The sequence below is a fragment of the Nannobrachium achirus genome (genome assembly GCF_963921795.1).
Source record: "Nannobrachium achirus genome assembly, chromosome: 4".
Classification (NCBI taxonomy): domain Eukaryota; kingdom Metazoa; phylum Chordata; class Actinopteri; order Myctophiformes; family Myctophidae; genus Nannobrachium; species Nannobrachium achirus.
Window position 1 is genome coordinate 52,026,919 of NC_137813.1, and position 20,889 is coordinate 52,047,807.

General features: G+C 44.6%; 1 protein-coding gene across 1 annotated transcript; it reads left to right on the top strand.

The window, feature by feature from the left end:
- On the top strand, positions 1–19,703 carry LOC308284436 (uncharacterized protein). The gene is made up of 9 exons (XM_080725053.1): positions 1–2,426; positions 4,064–4,125; positions 8,312–8,449; positions 9,225–9,373; positions 13,398–13,566; positions 14,534–14,662; positions 15,340–15,475; positions 17,856–17,992; positions 18,466–19,703. Exons 1-8 carry the CDS (start codon positions 538–540, stop codon positions 17,968–17,970), a joined length of 2,787 nt encoding a protein of 928 aa, XP_080581179.1. The 5' UTR covers positions 1–537; the 3' UTR covers positions 17,971–17,992; positions 18,466–19,703.
- The last annotated feature ends 1,186 nt before the right edge of the window (positions 19,704–20,889 follow it).

The window sequence follows — 20,889 nt, forward strand, 5'->3', positions numbered from 1 at the left end:
AGCGTCGGTACAGCAGAGCAGAACATACAGCACAGCACAGCAGCCTCCCCTCCGGCATCAATCAGAAGGGAAAACCGATTATTGATGTCGCCGTTGCTGCGCGCAGCCGCCCATTACATCCATGTTGTCTACGGGGGAGGAGGAGGACTGCTGCTATCTGTCGTTAGTTAGGCTAGCGGGGCTGCTGCTGCCTGCCAGAGCCTGTTAGCTGGAGCACCGTTTATTCATTTCACATGCATTGTCGTGCCGTCACATCGCCGTTTAGCTCCCCGCGCGGCGGCGACGCCGAGTGGATCTGTTCACGCCAACGCGAGCGGGTCGGAACTTTAAATGGCTGTTCGTGCGGTCCTTCTCCGCTGGGCTGCCGCCGCCAGGCTAGGTGGGCTATCTAGAGAGGCTAGCGTCTAGCTAGGAGGATGTGCTTGCAGCTGCTAGCTAGCTACCGAGCTGTTTATTTATATCAATGTTATGTAAGAACGGAGCCCCGCTGTAGCCTAGCTAGCTATACGGAAACTAATCGCGATATAATAAATAATAATGAATAACGCGCAACAAGATATGTCTCCAGATTTCGTCTTGATGCGCCTGGTGTCCGCGGCCGAGTACGACCGGCTGGACGAGCCTGAGGAGCTGATGTCAGGGGGCGGCGGGTTCGGCGGCGTCAAAGCCGCGCTGGGTCATCACGAGAACAACATCAACAACGGCTTCGACTTGGACCGGAGCATCAACCCGTCGACGGGCCTCGGCTCGGCCTCGCCGCACTACAGCTCGCCGCTGCCCCGGAAAGGAGAGGTGGACGGCGGGGTGGTGCTGAGCCAGGCCTCGCCGGGCTCCGAGGCTCCGCTGTCCCCTCCGCCGGCCGGAGCCGGGGACTTCTTCCCGGGCGGCACGGGGGGGCACGGCTCGCGGGCGCAGCTGATGGTTTTCCAGAACCTGCTCCGGTCCAGCGATGGGATCCTGGAGTGCGGGCTGGAGCAGCCGCCTCCCGGCTACCTCCATCTGCAGGTGGGAACCGGCGGAGGGGAGGCTGACAGACCGCAGCCTCAGCATCACCTGGACTCGGGCAGCATCACCTCACCTGGCGACGTTGCGTCTCCTACCAGGTTCGGCGGCGGTAAGGACAACACACACTGCATCTCCTCCGCAGAAGACAACATGCAGCAGCAACAACAGCAACCGCAGCACCTCCAGTGGCACCCGGTACTTAAACTGTCCAAGGTTGTGTCGGAGTCCCAGACTCAGCCGGTTCTCCCGCTCCTGGACTCCGAGACCGGTCCAGTTCTGTGCCACCGGCACCGCTTGCTGCTGACAGACCGACTGGCCAAGTGGCCCCCCGGACTCTTAGAACAGACGCTACGTTTGGGTCTACTTGACCCCAGGAAGCCCTGTGCTCCTGGGGGGGAGGACCCTGTCCTCGCCCTGGCCCGGAGGCTGGGCCAGCTGGGACACGGCGTCGAGATGAAGGAGGGGAGAGAGGGAGTCGAAGGAGGAGAGGGAGAGATGGTCCTACCTCTGCCCAGGTGCTCCTGTCACAGTGTTCTGACATCGGGCACGGGCAGCATGGGCCCGGGCGAGGACCCGAGCGAGACCAGCGACGCCCTCTTGGTCCTCGAGGGTCTGGGGTCTGAAGACGTGGGCAGGCTTGGCGAGGGCGGAGGAGGAGAGGTGGAGGACGGCGACGCGGGGGACACGGACCAGGGCGAGAGGGCAGGAGGAGGAGGAGGCATGCTCGGAGGCGCAGGGTCTGTGTTCTCCAGCGGGACGTTAAGTGTTTTGATGCGTCAGGTCCACCGGCTGGCAGAGGAGGCGGGGGTGTGCACTGACCAGAGCTGCCGCCAGTCCCTGGCTGTCATGGGTGCCGCCGTGTCATTAGGTCCCTCTGCCGGTCGCCTCACAGACCCACACCTATCCACCACCACAGGCACCACCTCTCCCCCTGGCGCCAACACCGTTCATATCTCCCCATCTGACCCCTATCACCCTGTGCAGCCTCAAGCCCCCCAGGCCGCCGCTGCCCTGGCCGGGCTGCAGGTCTTGCCGGACTCCCTCCCGTCGTCCAGCTCCGGTCCCGCCGGCCACCACCAGACCCAGCACCAGTCTCGCTCGCAGCCCCAGAGCCGGGCCACCACGCCCAAGCTGGGCATCAGTTCCGGGGGAGCCGGGCGGTCGGCTTCCCCTCTGGTCGTCCTGGAAGGGGACATCGGCGGACGAGGAGCGGAGGGAGACAAGACCCCCCGGAGGAAGTCGAGGAAGGGGGGATCTCTGAAGGTGCGTCTCAGTAAGCTGTTCCGAACCAAGAGCTCCAGCGGTGGGTCGGGAGGCCTTCTGGACAAGAGACCATCCCTGGCCTCGTCCACCTCTTCTGGGGGCAGTCTGCTCGATGTGTGGGGGTCCACCTCCAGCAACCAGGAACAGGACAGTGCAAGGTAAGAGGGAGGGAGCAATAGCAGGTGAAACATAATAGATCGGGGAGGTGGGGGGGTGCATTGGAAATATGAATACATAAAGTTACACATGAAGTTACTGAACTACAGTAATTGCAAGCTACAATGGAGAAATTCAACCAGTGCTACTGCTGCGATTATTATTACTATGGTCCATTTATCTACTAAACTAGTTATTACACACACACAGCTACTGTACTATGACTTGTAATACTACGGCTCTTGCTGCTACTATTACCATTACTACTATTTCTACTAATAACAATCTCTGTTGTTATTCATTTAGCATCTAAGGGATTGAGTTGGCAACATGTGTGTTGCAAGGTGTAAGAACAAGAACAAGCAGACTACAAATAAAACATAGAAATAACATGCACAATTCATAAACAAGAGCTTTTTAAGAGTACGGCGGTGACACTGTCACATGCACTGTAATTCACTCTGGATAAAGGCATCAGCTAAGTGCCAAGAATTGTAAAACGCATTCTTTAGTGGTCACTTGGATACAATTCCTTGAGGGCGGCGGGCGTGGATCCTCATATAAATGTTGTCATGGAAATAAGCATGGGCGCAGTTCGTGATCCGCAGATATAGCGATGCGTTACCATGGCGAAGGAAGCCCGCGCTTGGTCCGTACATTCCAGTGGCAGTTGTTGCTGAAAACTGTCCAAGCCCTGACGCTCGCAGCAGCAGCATTTGCCGTTCTCATGTCATGCCAGTGGTACTGATGTCATCACAATACAGTGCAGAGTGCATCATTGGATCCTTTTTAGGACAGAGGTTTTCAACTGATTTTGACCCACTGACCACCACTGTATTGTCGGGTGGGTCCATCATAGACCCAGCTGACATAATTGTGTCAGTTTTCAAACCATTTTATTACCAGTAAAGAGCAGGGAATGGGATATCGTTTGGCAAGAAGCACAACATTTTTGTTGGATACAGCCACATTTGAATGCATCAACTATTTACATTTATTTTCTCCCTGGACCAAGCAGGACAGCCAAGTCCACTCTTAAAATATTATTGACAAACAAGAAGGAAAAGTATTTTTTTTCTTTTTACAAAAAGAAAAAAAGTCTGGATGCAGCCCAGGGACCACCTGCAATGCTGCCACGGACCACCCGTTGAAAACCCATGCTTTAGGACAGCTGTTCCCAAACCTTTTTGTCTGTGCCACCCCCATACCTCCCGACCTAGCTGACAACCAGCTCTGACGAAGTGATAAAAAAAAAAAACGGTTTCTGGAAACGGTTCCAAATGTGATGGAACCGCTTCCGGGTTCGTCAATGTTGGATCCCGTTCCTCCGGTTTAGGATCACAATTCACAACCCTATGCATCATCCTTGCACTCAAGTAGTTGTCTTGTTGTTTTTCTTTCAGTTTTCTCTCTCATTCAATGCCTCTCTCTGTCTCCACTCACTTTTTCTATGATCTTAGTTTTTTTTTTCTTTTCTTCCCGAGGACACACAACTATTATGTTAAAGCAGCCCAGCAACATGACCTTAATGATTGTGCTGTTCTTCTGCACATTCCAACTGTGTTGACTCTTTCTAGGTTTGTCAGCTAAATATGTAGTACGTGCGGCGTGTTTACCATGTGTGTTGTTTGTCTTCTAGGCTGCAGGTCTCCAGGCCCCAGAGTGCCTTTGCACCTGTGTCCTTCACTCCCCCATTCACTGGTAGGTTGTGTGTGTGTGTGTGTGTGTGTGTGTGTGTGTGTGTGTGTGTGTGTGTGTGTGTGTGTGTGTGTGTGTGTGTGTGTGTGTGTGTGTGTGTGTGTGTGTGTGTGTGTGTGTGTGTGTGTGTGTGTGTGTGTGTGTGTGTGTGTGTGTGTGTGTGTGTGGTGCACACGTGTATTTCTGCATCCATGCAATGGGGTACTCTATATCAATATTAGCATTAGATGAGTGTGTTTGTGTGTCTGTGTACATGTGCACATTATCTGTAGTTGAGGATGGAACAATAATCGTTTTTATTGTTAGGAAAAAAATACTGCTCACAATAATGCAGAGATATTAATTTTGATCGATTTTATACAAGCTCACAATGCGTCGCTTCACGCCGTGTTGTGAGTCTGTAGATCGGCTATTTTCACTACTTTTTAGACTTCTTTTTTTAAATGTATTCATGGAAATCTTTAGATTAAAAAAAAAATGTTTTATCAAATGTTGGAATTGTTTCGAATTGATAAAGTTGAGATTTTTTGTTTGTTTAAAGTTTAAACAAACAAAAAATCTCAACTTTATCAAACAAAAATATATTTTTTCACCACTCATACTAAATGTATTGTAGCCTATAACTGCAGGCCTACTTCCAATAATTAAAGTCAATAATTAAAGTACTTATTCATCTTAATAATAAACAAAAAACTAAAGTCATGTATTGTAGTTATACTGTAGCAGTTACAGCTCTGTGCGTAAACAAACATGCATGTGCGTCCGCAATTGGATGCGGCCCGCACCAAGTCACCTTTCGTCCAATGTGGGCCCGCACTACGAAATGAGTTTGACTACCCTGGTTAAAACCTTTAAAAAAATCTGGATATTAACTCACAAGTCGCAACCCATATAAATTGTTCTGCGACCCAAAGATGGGTCCCAACCCACTGTCTGTGAAGCAGTGCTGTATAGCTTTGTGTTGTTGGGTGCAGGGCAGTGTACGGTAGGGAGGTATTTTTACCTGACATTGTGTGACTCGTCTCTCCTCTGTGCCGCTGCCGCTTCCAGAGGAACGGTAATGTCATCCCGAGGTACCAGAGAGCGTTGTTTACCCACCTCTCTAAAGCCCCGTCCTTTACCCTTTGATGGATACACTACAACACTGCTTCCACTGGGTTGCGAGGAAATGTCCCTTAATTCTGTGTTTGCTTCGATTTTGGTATATATTCCATTCTTTTACTGACAAAGCTAGGCTAATCGTCTTTTCTGTTCCCTACCAGCAAATCACCTACTTTGAGATTTTATATCCGCAGTGTTGTTTAAAAGATGCCCGCAGGTCTTCTAGTTTTGGCAGGAAAAAATCAGACAGACACGGTAATAGACAACCCCCATCAGAAACTTAAATGTGTATAATCACGTCAGAATGATGTGCATATTCTGCATGTAGGATATTTATTACGGGCTCTATATGATTGTGAAGACTGTGATTATTATTTTGAGTTAAATTGCACACATTTCCTAAAGTTAACTGCGAAGCTCAGACAGGATTTTATATACAGTACAGTAGTACAGTATTACCTGGACGAGCCGCTGCTTTATCTCTTGACTTCCTCCTAGCTGTCCAGGTGCACTAGGAGAGGATGTATGAGTCATAGTCCGCCTCTCGTGGTGCTTTCCTTTTTTTGATGGGGGTGGTGTTCATGGATTCCAAAATTCCAAGTATGTCCGGGAGAGTTACAGGACATGACACGATGTCTGAAATGTTGTGTACTGTAAATCAGGGGTTCCCAAACCTTTTTGTCTCAGGGTACCCCATGAATATTTCTTTTTAAATCCGAGGCACCCCTACATAATTTTCACTCCCAGCACCTTATATTTATGATATATCGTCGTCGTCGGGTGGAAACATGGTATGTTCAAAACCATTCGTTTTGTATTTATCATCTATAAAATGTACTAAACTATTGAAAACAGCTGATCTACAAGCACACAACGCCTCGCATCGTGAGGCGTTGTGTGCTTGTTGATCGGCTGTTTTCACTAGTTTTGTGTGACAGTCTTGTATGATGAAGCAGGGCTTTACTTAACCAAAAGACGTATACATTTGAAACTTGGAGATACAAGGTTTCTGCCAGACAGTGACGATATTTTAGTGATTATGTTGCGAGGAAAACGTTGAGATAATAGGCATTTTGGTTAGAACTGACTGAAAATAACTTTTTACTTCAAGTTTAAAATGATACTAAATATTGTCCAAATAAATTCCAAATATTATCAGATCATCTCGTGGCACCCCTGGACTGCCGTCACGGAACTCCAGGGTGCCCCGTCACCCACCCAAATGTCATGGAGAGTTATTCACAATCAGTTGTGCATTAAATGTCGAGTTGGGATCCGGATAAACCTGAGGTGTATTAACGACAGCAGTGCTAGTGGTAGCAAGAAAAGAAATAAACAACTCCTGTCACGTTCAGATGAGCTGGTCATTAACCACAGTCAAAGCCTGAGAAGAAAGTGCATGCCACATCCAGTCTCCAATGCAGGTGCTGGACAAAATGAAAATAAAGTCCCAATAGAAAAGTGGAGCTGAGAACCAGTGTGCAGACTTGGTTTTACCACTGGAATCCCTATTTTGGGCATAATATCCACTCCAGAAATGTCCGGAAATGCAGAAAATAGCCGATATCTGAGCTCACAACAAATAAAGATGCGTTGTTGTGAGCTTGGAGATCGGCTACTTCAGATTATTTTATATATATATTTCTTATTATAAAACAGGGCTTAATTGGTTAAAACTAACTACCCAGGTGAAACGCCATATCTGATCTTAGATATTAGCAATTGCTGGTCAAATATTATGTTGAAATGGAATATTGTCAGCTCCCATATTGCCGCTCTTCTCTCTCTCAGTCAACTAACTTTCTGTTTCAAAACTGTTAACATCTAACACCTAACACATCTCTTCTCTCTGGTACTCCCTTCTACCTGTGTACACTGTGGTTGCTTGTGTGTGTGTGTGTGTGTGTGTGTGTGTGTGCGTGCGCAGGTGAAACCGTGTCTCTAGTTGATGTGGATATTTCTCGGAGGGGGGTCAGCTCTCAGCACCCTCCGACCCCCCCTCCGCCCCCCAGACGAAGCCTCAGTCTTCTCGGTACACTTCTCTTCTCCTCTTTTTCTCCCGCTTGATTTTTCTTTTCTTTTCTTTGTTTTTCCTTTTTGTCCAATCTTTCTCTTGTAACTTCTTTATTGTTTATATAACACGTAATCATAAGGGTAAAGGGGTTCTGCTGTGATGGAATGTGTATACGGTATTTTATTTTTTCCAGTTTGGAGTAAAAACGCGAAAGAAATGTTTTTTAAAGTGACAAGCGTCTTTAGAGTGAGTGGTACACCTGAGAAAATGTCATCACGGGTAAACGGACTCGCTCGCTCTAGTCACAACAGGAGGAGTCTGCGATTTCAAACCTCAGTCTGAACGTATTTGAAGTGTTGAGTAACGTGCTCGACGTAGATTAACTAAGACTTGTTCTCCTTCCACGATTTGGTATTTCCACGGTTTACTCTAAAGATCTGATTCTGATGTCTAAAAGATCATCAAAATTCCCTTTTAATATAATAGTGCTTTCAACTCCAACTCTTCATTCACTTCCATCAATTAGCAAATAGGGAGAGTTTTTTAAATGAGTCGACACTTTATAAGGTGTAATTTACTTGTGCCTGCAGTTCATATTAACTCAGAAATGCTGATCTGTATTTGTTTTTATTATTCTATATTCTGTAAATTAATTCAAAGGAATGACCTATTTGAAAATAGCCGGTCTTCAAGCTCACAGATTGTTATGAGCTTGTAGATCATCTATTTTCAAAAGATCTTTGAAAACTAGAATATTTTTAAAACCTTTTTATCAACACAAATCTTGTATGGCATAACATATCTTTGACGGGGGTCCACAGCCAAATACATGTTAATTTGGGGGCCCTTGACATGAAACCCACTGCATTATATATAGCTTAACACACATAGAATTGACCCGGGGCCGGTTTCCCACCGAGAAAATACTTTTCGGAGCCAGGCTTCTGCTATAATTGATGATCCTTGCAAAACGCTGAGTGAATGCTGAGTCAAATCAGCGCTGGGATTAGCTGATTGGTGTGGGCAGGACAAAAAGAATGGCTAAAATATTGACGACGATGCTTATTGCTCCAGATGACTTTGGCGGGCCCCCCCAGCAACAGGGGCCTTTCCTGGACCGCAGTGCGGGGGCCTCGATGCAGTCTCTGCCCCCACGACCTCTGGCCCTCCCCCCCACCCTCAGCACCATCCAGCACAGCCTCAGCCTCAACGGTATGCATGCACACACACACACACACACACACACACACACACACACACACACACACACACACACACACAGACACGGTAACCCATACTTTCAAATCAGGTCAAACTGAATTTAAATTGTTGTCCTATGAACGTTTATTTTCTTCATAATGAGACATGACATATACATACCTTATGCCATACAGACGTGCATCTCCATGACAACAACTACCATACAGATAAACACAATCACCATGACGGCTGTCCAGATAAACACCAGCGAACGAGAGCCGCATTACCTTCATACAAGCAAATCTGGTCACTGCTGTTATGATCAGAAGTTCCGGTGTATATTAAATTAATGAGAATTATTATGACAGAAAAATAAGCTCTGTAAATGGGCATTTCATTTTTACATTTTAGGCATCATGTTCTGTATATATGTGGTGCAGTTTTATATTGCATTAGTATGTTGTCAATTCTATGTCATCCCTGTTGGGTGGAAACTGTCCAAAACTGTTACTTTTCAGGATAAAAAAAAAGAAAAAAAGGCTGCAGGTCTAGAAGCTCAAAACGCGTTGCTTTGCACCACTTTTTGAGCTTACGAATCTTCTACTTTTCTGCTTTTGTGTGATGCTGTACTATGATCAAGTGGGGCGTTAATTTACAAAAAAAACCAAAAAAACAGAAATTTAAAATATGGAGATATTGTAAGAGCTTTCTGTCTGCCTGACAGAAATGTCATGCCTTCGTATTTTGATATATTTGTGTGTGTGTGTGGTGTATGTTTTGATTCCAGACACCTTTCTGCGTGGCCTCCCTCGGCCGGTGCCCCTGCGTCCAGACGGCCAGCCCCCTCCTCCCAGGCTGACCCCCCGGCCCCTCCTCTGCCCCCTCAGCAGGCCTGATGCCAGCAGCTTCGCCACCAGCCTCAGAGAGCTGGAGAAGGTACAGTGTCACCACAATGACATTTTACATGACGATTGTCATAACTACTAATTGCGATTAACGATTTAATTGATTTTTGGCATTGAACATTGCGTTTTAGACTTCGTAATCAAACATTTCACAGGGCAGATAAGGACAAATAACTTAAATATACAAACGACATATTTATTATTAATTTTATACTTTAGAAACAAATGTAAAAATTGCGTAAATGGCTCATCTACTGTACAAGATTACAAGCTTGTAGATCTGCTATTACTATTAGCTATTAGCTAGTCTCGCGTAGCCAGACAACTATTCCACAATCTCCGAATGCTATATAGAGTCTGGAACGACAGCTCCCGAACGGCGAGTATCGGAAGTAGCCAGTGCTGCACTGAACTGTAGTCCCATTGGAAACATAACAGAAACACAATAGCTCAGACAAAGTCATTCGAGCGGCCTATTCTTGTTATGGGTGTATAGTTTAAGAAAACGTTTGAAAACATCATGGAGGTAACACCAATAACACCAGAGAAAGACGAAATAACGCCCCCAGAAATATTGAAAGGAGACTTAACGCTTCCAGTAGGACATGTTATTGCTACTGCACCAAGGGAGCGGTTGCGTCACATCCGCTTTATCTTGCACTCATCGTTTCTATTTCCGTGCCCCAGACTGTTGACGGGAGCATTTCCCAAATTGTGGAGTCAAAGCTATTAGCAGTTATTACTCCTATTTTTGAAAATGTGTGACATTTTTCAACACAGAAAAGATTATGACGATTATGCAAATCTTTGGCTAGAGTATGATTATTCTAACCTAGGTACAGTAGGTCATGCAGTGGTTCTCCTATCATGTTGTGCCACAGAGGACTGAGAGGTGCAGCTCAAATTGCCCTTCACCTTTAAATGCAATGTGCGCTGCGCTCCCAAGGTGCGTGGAATAATAATGTGTGACTTTACAAAGGCAGCAGATAATTACACAATCTGCACTTGGAACTGCCTTCTGGCTGTGTTTGAACTGAAGCAGAGCTTAAAGTTGGGTTGAAATGGCATTTTGCCAGTTTCTAACTTCACTGTGTAGTGATTTCTTTTTCCTAAGCCATAGCTGAATGGGTAAAGAAGGCTATCTGGAAAACAAGGTCTCCGGTTCACTCCCAACCCCCGGTTCTATGTGTTGAAGTGTATTTGAGCAAGACTACTCGGCCCCTTCATGCTTCCTGAGCGCTGTACTAATAGTTAGGGTGGGTAAATGCAGAGGACAAATAATGTGGAAATATACAGTGACAACAAATACTCCTAAGGAGTTCAATGCAATGCTATTCAATTCATTTCAAGTGTCGAATCATTACAAGCTATCTCAAGACACTTTACATAAAGAGCAGAGACCCCACCCTGAGCAAGCAATTTTGCAACAGTGGTAACGAAAACTCCCCCTTAACTGGAAGAAACTTCAGGCAGACCCAGGCTCTAGGTCGGGGGGACAAAAGGAGGAAAGCAAAGGAGAGACAGAGAGAGAGAGAGATGCCAAATTGTTATTATTGTTATGACTGCTCATCTCGGGCATGGAATCTACTTACCAAAACTATCAAGGCTGTGCTGATCAAATATGAATCAAGATTCTATGTTTTGTAGATGAAATTGTTTATAAAGCAGCTGCCATGTTGGATACTGGATACAGCACCGCCCTCTAGTGGCGGTAGGGTGTTCATTTGAGCTTTGTGTGGAAACATTGATTGAGGATGTGTTATTGGTTGAAAAGGGCTGCGTCATATTTAGCTGGAATAAATCATGATTGGATATTAATGTTTAACTTTTTGGCACATATTGTTAGGAGCACACATTACAAGTTACATTGGACTGGCTCAAACGGCACAAGAATAAACAGAGAAGCTAAATTCAGTGATGCTGAAATGTAGTAAGAGAACGCCATGGGCATTTTGAGGAGGACACAATGCAGCTCCAGCTGAGAGAAATTGAATTTGGGCGACTCGCTCATAAAATAAATGCAATTGGACTGGAGTTACATAACAAAACAACTCTCAGGGAAAAAAGGGGGGACAGGAAAATGATTTGGTGACTTGTATTTTCTGTTACTGGGAGTGTGTGTGTCTGTGTGTTAAATAACTAGTGCATTGAATGTTGGCCTTGAATGTACTCTTATCTGTTTTGCATTTTAAACAAATTAAGCACTACAACGTGGGTTGTGATATTCCAGGTGCGGTGCTATTGTAGATTCCATCTCTATTTCAGGCTCTAGATGCACGGTTGCCGTCATTGTGTGGGAGCTTTAAGGTCGTCATCGCCCCATCACACGGTTCTTTTAATATAGCCTGCTGTGCTGATGTGCACCTGCTTTTTAGACGCAAAGAAATTCAGCGCAAAACTGGCCCTCACAAATGTATTGGGTATTATTAACGAATCCAGTGAAATGTGCGTAAAGGAGAGGGGCACACAGGGCCCTGTTCCGACATTATGCACAAAGCAACGTCACAACGTGACGCGTTGTGAGTTTGTAGATCTGCTGTTTTTGGTGAAGAGACTTGGTGTATTATAAGCTGAAAAATGTAACCATCCATACAGTGCAACTCAGTTTTACTAAGTATAAGTGGTTAAACTGAAGTGACATTGATACATTCCAAATATTATCAAAGTATTCTGAGGCACCCATGGACTTGCATCACGGCACCCACTTTGAGAAACCCTGCACTAGACTAAGTTGAGGAACTGAACACTCTTTTTATTTGTACTGTATGTTTCTTGCTAGTATGGTTTGTGTGTGTGTGTTGACTCGAGCATGTGTACTTGAATTGTGTGCCCACCCATGTGGGTGCGCATCACTTTATATAAGATGTTGTGCCCTTAAAATAGCAATAGGATGTCTTACATAAGGCTTATGATGTAGTTTAGATTTGTCTTATGCACGGTCACTATGCTCAAACGGAAGATACTCCCGCGCCTTGATTGTACCTTGCCAACTCCCCCCCCCCCCCCCCCCACGCCCAGGTGGGCACAATGTATTCTACTATTTAGAGGGCGTAGCAGAGGGCGTAGACACATTGCGTTAGAACAAACATGGCACACTGGTGAAAGATTGCATAAGGCTTTACCTGCATTGCACCGAGTGCAAGATGAGACAAAAGTGGGCTTAAAATTAACATGATGTGTTCTAGGTCGGTGAACCTAAATAAAACATTTGTGGGTGTAGACTGCATCTAAAACGAAGTACATTAAATAAAGTAAATTTGACCCTAGAGTGTATTCACTCCAGCCAAGCAAAACACCAGCTGATGTCACTAATTAAAACACTGCACCTGCTTTAGTGTTCAGTTTGGATGCACTTTGGAAGTGAGTATTCTTCTGACTAGTGATTTTTTTTTCTTTATTCTTCCCCATTAGCTTCCACAACGTGGTCACTAGTCTTCCTGGGGTCCACACAAAAATGTATACAGTAAAAACAGACAATATTTAAAATTTGCTATCTAAAACAGACAGAATATAGTTATCAGCAAAAAACTGTAAAATCGCTCTGCATATTATAAAAACGGAAACAACAATAACCAATGTTCACAAATAATGTTTTCACAAAATACATAAAAAATTCATGAAAATTAGGTACAAAAATAGAAAAATACAATTACATCTACCTGTATTATAAAGGACTAATCTATTTATGCTTGAGTACCTTTTTAAAAGAAAATCAAACAATAAAAGCAGAATGACCAGGTGCTCACAGAGAAAGAAAGTTATATGAAAGTGTCGGTGGTGCTCCTGGATCCAGCAGGATAGGAAACATGAAAAAACAGAAGATCCGGGCACTCCGAAATTTTAAAGTGGAGAACGGGCTTGAGTGATGTGCCAACAAGTTTCGACCATCAGCCCTTCATCTGACACGTTGGCTCGAAACATGTTGGTTAAATGAACCTGTGTTGTTTGACCCGGCGAAGGACTGGCGGATTCGGGCCACACACACCGAAATACCTGCACGTGTGTCTCAAAAGAATATGAGTGTAATAATTGTTGAGGTGATGTGTTTTTTACAGTGTGGCTGGTACTGGGGTCCCATGAACTGGGAGGATGCTGAGATGAAGCTGAAGGGTAAACCCGATGGTTCCTTCCTGGTTCGGGACAGTTCAGATCCTCGATACATCCTCAGCCTCAGCTTCAGGTCCCAGGGAGTCACACACCACACGCGCATGGAGCACTACAGGGGTAAGACGCACAGACGCACAGACACACGCGCTCACACACACACGCATGCACGCACAGAGGAGATGCACACTCTCTGCAGAAAAGTAAAATTTTCAGGCATAGCATTGGTTCAAAAAATACATTTCTTGGTGACTTTTGTCTTAAGTGTCCCCCCCCCCTCCCCTCTTAATGCGGAATATAGCATATATGTGGAATGAATTGTATAATTTTATTATAATCAAATGTGCTGACATGGCCATACATAGAGCATTGTGTCAGACAGCATGAGTACGCCAGCCTAGGTCTGCCAGCCAGCCCCCAGCACCATCAAATTATAATAATAATAATAATAATAATAACTTGGATTTATATAGCGCCTTTCAAAAAACCCAAGGCGCTTAACAAAACATATACAATCATGTTATTGTCCAAAAGCCAGAATAAATAAGTGTCGCTTCAGTGCGGACTTGAAAGAGTCCAATGTTGGCAGCTGGCGAATCGCCATGGGGAGGGAGTTCCAGAGGGTTGGGGCCGCCACACTGAAGGCTCTATCCCCAAGGGTCCGCTTTTATTTATTATTAATTATAATTTACTTATATCTAGCACAGTGCTTAGTTAGTTCAGGTGTATCATTTAGATACATGTATACTGTATAGTTATGTTTGCATTCATCGTTGTATTTGAAATTGCTAAAATCACATTATTTACACAACATTGTTAAAAGGTTAATTCAAGAAACGGCATAGTCTACGGTGCTTTGCAGCTAAAACCGTATGTAAAGAAAAGTCTGGGTTACTATTGTTTGTAGAGGGTAATATTTGGATATGCCAGAGAGCAGGTGTGAATGGCAAGAGATTGTTTCTGTATATTGTGAGGAAATCTTTCCCCCCATATAAAGCAAAGCTTCAATTTCAGAATCTGTTCATGTTATTTTGGTGTATTAAGCTGTCATTTTTTCTGTCTCTCTCTCTCTGTCTCTGTCCTCCAGGTACATTCAGTCTGTGGTGTCATCCTAAGTTTGAGGACCGCTGTCACTCGGTGGTAGAGTTCATAGAGAGAGCCATCATGCACTCCAAGAATGGAAAGTTCCTCTACTTCCTGCGCTCCCGTGTCCCTGGTAACCATCCACCAATCAGAGCTCTCTGTTTCCATCCATCCATCTGTTCACCTGTCTCTATATATCTGTCCTTCCATGTGTCTGTCTGTCATATACTCTGTTTGCTAGACAGAAAATCTTTCTCCTTTAGAGCTGTCTGCTCAAATCTTTAAGATTAAAATCTGATTCTAGTCTTTTAAAGATTTTAAATGACGGGTAAGATTCATTGTAATAGAGCACTGGCTTGCGCTAGCAATTGACCAGTGAATGAAGCTCCACTCACAATGCCATAGTGGTGGCTGTGCTGCTATTGTTGCAGTTGATCCGTCTGGGGCAGCTTTGGCAGATACACTGTCAGATGCTGCTGCTGTTAAGATAGAGATGGTGTGACCACCATAACCTAGACCAAACCTCTTTAACCGAAAATCGTCGAATCAACAAGCTGTCAGCGCCTCGTGCTGCAGAAGTGTTGACTTGTGAGCTTGTCGATCGGTTATTTTCGACTAAGAGTTCTTAAGTGGTTCATTAAAAAATATATAATAATAAAATCCTATCGCACAAAGAATCAGGCTGTAGTAACTCTGAGGACCCCCTTGGGGTCCCGGACATCCTGTTGAAGACCCTGCGTTTTTGACTAAAAGAATGTCTATGTGTTTGTTTGTTTGTGTGTGTGTGTGTGTGTGTGTGTGTATTCCCAGGCCTGCCCCCTACCCCAGTCCAGCTGCTGTATCCAGTGTCCAGGTTCAGCAGTGTGAAGTCCCTGCAACACCTCTGTCGCTTCTGTATCAGACAGCTGGTCCGTATAGACCACATCCAGGAGCTGCCCCTACCAACGTATGTACACACACACACACACACACACACACACACACACACACACACACACACACACACACACACACACACACACACACACACACCGCACGCACGCACACACACACACACACACACACACACACACACACACACCACGCACACACACACACACACCACGCACACACACGTGCACACGTTTATAGCTCACAACGTGTCCCCTATGGAAACTGAATTTCAGTCTTTGGGAGTTGTGTTACTAGACTTACCTTTATAAACACATTGGTGAAGACATTTCTTGGTAAGGAATTTACATTATTACATTATTAGGATTGGACATTATTTCTGAAGATATTCCCAGACTAAATGGTATCAGTAAGAGAGAGACGGGAAAGACGGGAGATAGAGGGGGGTGACAATGCAGCAAAGCACCTCGGGTCAGAGTCGAAATCCTGGGCCACCTGCGTGAAGGACTATGGCCTTATTATTTATGTGGTGTGCTCTCTTACCAGGTGAGCCACCTTGCAGGAGAGTTTTACGGTCAGCTAAAACACCAAGTGATGTAATGTATTGCCTCCTCTCTAGACCCAGTCTCTAGACATGACCCATAAAGCTCAAATGGGAATATTTATTTGCGCGCTGATGCCGATCTTTGACCGTCACAGAGGGGTTTGTGGAATTGGTGCTGTTATTTAGAAAAGGCCTGGAATTGACGATGCCAGTGTGGTAATCAAAAGCCAGTGGACTCAACCATCTGCAATGTTATGCTCTTTTGTTTGAAAATAATATTAACTAGAAAGGTGCAAGTGTGGTTGCAGACCTTTGCACTGACATGAGTCGCGAGGAATCCACTGGGAAATGAATTCCGTCTTCCCATTTATATTATATATATTGTGATGTCAAGTGAAGCATTACCAAAAGCTTCACTTTTCTGTTTCTTTTCTGCAAAGAATAACAAAACGCAGGTTCACTTTGCTGGCAAAACATTCTCGGACCGAGAACGATACAGTGTGTTGCCTATAGCAGGGGTTCCCAAACTTTTTTGTCTCAGGGCATCCCATGAATATTTGTTTTAATCCGAGGCACCCCTACATTATAATTTTCACTCCCAGCACCTTATATTTATAGCATGTCATCGTTGTTGGAAACCTTGTATGTCCAAAACCGTTTGTTTTGCATTTATCATCTATAAAATTAACTAAACAAGTGAAAACAGCAGATCTACAAGCACACAACGCCTCGCATCGCGAGGCGTTGTGTGCTTGTAGATCGGCTGTTTTCACTAGTTTTGTGCGACAGTCTTGTATGATGAAGCAGGGCTTTGCTTTACCAAAAGATGTACACATTTGAAACATGGTGATGCAAGGTTTCTGCCCGACAGTGACGATATTTTAGTGATTATGTTGAGGAAAACATGGAGATAATAGCCATTTTGGTTAGAACTGACAAGTTTAAAATGATACTAAATATTTTTTCAAGTGTCCAAATAAATTCCAAATATTATCAAATGATCTCGCGGCACCCCTGGACTGCCGTCGCGGCACCCCAGGGTGCCCTGTCACCCACTTTGAAAACCCCTGGCCTATTATAGCAACCACACTAACAAAGCCTACCCTGTGGTTACAGACGGTGCTGCATTTGGGCCAGCACTCACTGGTACAGAGGACCCTTTATGCTGAATGTTGTCCACCTGAACACCCGTATTACTTATAATTACATACCAGCACTTACTGCTGAATCTAGATAGGCATGTGCACATTGTTCCCCCAGCACTTACGAGGCTGACTGCGGCCAACCCATTTGAAGGTCTACGGTTGTAGATTGACCTTCAAATGGGTTCTTGTGGAAATCCTGCCATGTTGGTTTGTAGAATGTGTAAACCTTTCGTGATGCTGCAGTTACGTTATGCCACCTATAGATGGAGATATTTATTTGACATTGAGAAGAGGGCCATAATGAAAAATGCTGCTGTAAAATTGCTTATAATTCAGTATTTGTTCAGTATCTTACCACAGTGATTAATATACAGAACATTTTCAGAATGTTTATAGACTATCAGGCATCTGATTGTAACCATGTTATTAGCACATGGATTAAAGTCCTCAGTTGCGAACCGAAAATAGCCGATCTAGAAGCAACGCAACACATTTGTGATCTTGTAGATCAGCTATTTTCAGTGCAATGCATAGCACGCAAACAAGTACAGTATAACTCAGGCATAACCCTAGAACATGTGGCTGATAAAGTCAAGTCCTACTGTACTACTAGATATTAATTACATTTAATTTACCAGTAAGATGCCTACGGGCCCAAAAGGGCGAAATGTTAATTTATCCATTTGTAACCCAACAGTTTAATTTTCTATTCTACTGTCTCCCTCTGTCTGTCTTCCTCTTTCTAGACCACTGATTGTCTATCTGAGGAAGTTCTACTATTATGATCCTGAGGAGGAGATGTACTTGTCAATCAAGGAGAGGGATCAGAATGGCCAGCCGGGGGTGGAGTCTCAAACGTAGCGCTGGAGCCTGATAGGTTGATGTGAGTGATTGACACCTCGGGGGGTTAGGGGTAGAGTTGGGTTGTCTAAAAGATAACATGTACACATAGCGACAATGCGGCTCAAAGGAACTGTAGTGCCTTGGACTGCAGCAGGCCAATCACACGCTGCCAGGGTGGGGCTTGACAGAAAGCTGTGCCAAAAAAAAAAAATCATGCCATCCAACCCCATCTTTCAAACATGGCAGCCATGTTTGTTTACATTTGAAGAAAACATTATGGCTGCTGATCAGATTTTTTGGTTTGAAAGCTATGAACGGCGTGCATGATCCGTGCACTATGAATTACATGGAAGTCTATGGAGACTGGGGGCATCCTGGCACTTCAAAAAGATTTTTAAAATGCAGCGAATGAGTTAATTCATGTAGATGTTTTTTTTTTTATCACATTCTAGTGCTCATTAATATAAATAAATATTAAAGATTAAAGTAATCTCCCCCCTTTTTTTTCCCCAGTTCTTTTTTATACCTGACCAGCTGACCCGAGGACTGACGCGTGTGATTGGATACAGTCTCATTCCGGAGACAAGACTGCAGCCAATCAGCTCCCTCAGCTCGGCTCTGTATCCGGGCGGAGTTTCAGATGATCCGCCCTCCTCCAACTCTCTGCTTGGCTCTCAGGGAGAAGGGGAGGGGCCTGGGGATGTGGAGACTCCGCCTCTCTGGTGATGTCATTGCCGAGCAGCTGAACTTGAGAAAAAAACAGACTGTTGGCAAAGTTGCTAACTTGCAAAAAACAACAAAAAACTACAACGACATGAACAACAAACCCCAGCCTGAGTAGTGAAATATTTTGTCGCCTCCGGGATCCTTTTCTTTCTGTGGTTTAAACAGGAATTGATGTGGCTTTGTTCTCCAAGCTCATTGGCATAAAGCAGGGGTCTTCAACAGGGGATCCAGGACCCTAGGGAGTCCTCAGAGTTACTACAGGGGGGCCTCCAAATCTTTGTGCGATAGAAACTTTTTATATTAACCACTTGAACCTTAGTGTCCATATTCTGAGAACTTTAGCCAGAAATAGCAGATCTACAAGCTCAAAACTTGCCTCGCGCTGCAAGGCGTTGTGAGCTTGTAGATCGACTATTTTCGGCAAAGAGCTTTGGTGTATTGGGGAAAAAGAGCAGACTAAGTACAGAGTGGAAGGTCAAGTTTATTAAGTATTGACTGTTCAAGTGGTTAAATGTCTGAAAACACAAACTGAGTTGACATGAATCCAAAAAAACACTGATGATTGTGCTGTCAAACGAAACTATATGAAATCTATGATAAGGTTGTGGTGGTCCCTGCTTCATCTCTCTCTCAACTAAGGGGTCCTTGGCCTGAAAACGTTGAAGACCCCTGGCCTAAAGACAATCTCCTCTCACATGTGGTAGTGCAATCTTGGCTTTTTTGTTTCTTTTTCTTTTTACCTCTGGGCCCTAGAACAAAGAAATCCAAGTGAAAAAAGTACGTAATGATATTGATGAACTTTATTTGTATAACACTAACACAAAGAATATCGTACAATTAATGGAATGAACAATACAATTGACACAAAAGCCTGTCTCATAAACGGTGCCTCAAGAAGAGGTTAAAAACGTTGCAGTTTGTTTCTGTTATGGAGAATACAGTAGATCTATAGAAAATCAATTATTAATTTCATATTGATCCCGCCATTTCCGCATTCAGTAGTAAGACTTCTTGTTAGCCAATGAAGTGTGTACTAGGGCATTCAACAACTATTCGAAGATTCGAATATCAAAGTCACTATTCGACGTTGTTCACCGAAGTCGAATATTCGCTTTTTTTTTTTTATTGTTTTCTCTTTAAAAAATATATAGTTTATAAAGCTTGGCGAGATAGGAAGTCATAAGAATGTGCTGTCAATGCCCCTGGTGGATGAATTTGTTAATGCTCTATACCAGGGGTTCTCAAACCTTTTTAGGCTGTGACCCCCAAAATAAACATATTTGAACTGGGGACCCCCACCCTGACAAGCACTTGGAATTGTAGGTATTACATTTAATGTGACTCGGTTCCGCAGATAAATATTATGAAAATAGCAGATCTACATGCTCACAACGCCGAGCATGTAGAGCTGCTATTTTCACAATGTTCGCCTCTTGCTTACTTAATATTCGACAGTCCTGTCGAATATTCGACTATTCGAATACTTTGAGGTAGAATAATTCGAATACTAAAAATCACTATTCGTGAATGCCCTAGCGTGTACACCACATTAATGAGATGTACTGTATAAGGAGCTCCATGGGAATACGCACATTTCTGCTCCCTTGGAAGGACCGGGATTCTAGAGGCGACAAAAATGGCGTTCCGCACTTGAACCGACCGTTACGGCAATATTACCAAAAAAGAAAAGAAAAAAAGATAAAAGAACCCAACAAGGTTATCGTGACTACCCTGCTGTGACGTTCACCGTGGATGGTGACGTCACAAAACTCGTTGATTCACTGGAACTGGAGGGGGAGGGGTGGGCGGGGGCGGGGGGTCTTTTCAGAACACTGTCCGAGTGAGACTTTTTGCTGTGGGAGAGGTTAAGGTCCTGACAGAGACAGAGACTCTGTCAGCTTTTACAACACTTCACCCCACAACGGTGGGGTCGCGGCCCTCGTATGGGGGGCTTTCAAGATGTCAGAGATGGTCACAAACAAACAAACAAACAAAACAATGAGAAATGAGGGAGAGATTTAGAGAGAGACTAAGAGGAAAGTAATCTACGACACGCTGAGACTCGAAAGACAACCCAGACGTTCCCGTTGTTGCTCCAAAGAAACGGAAGACGGTTGGACGGCTAAACTACAACCTTCCCTCCCGCCCTCCATCCCTCTCTGTTCCCGCGCTGGTTCCCTGCCCGTCGCCCTCTTAAGTAACGGAACGAGT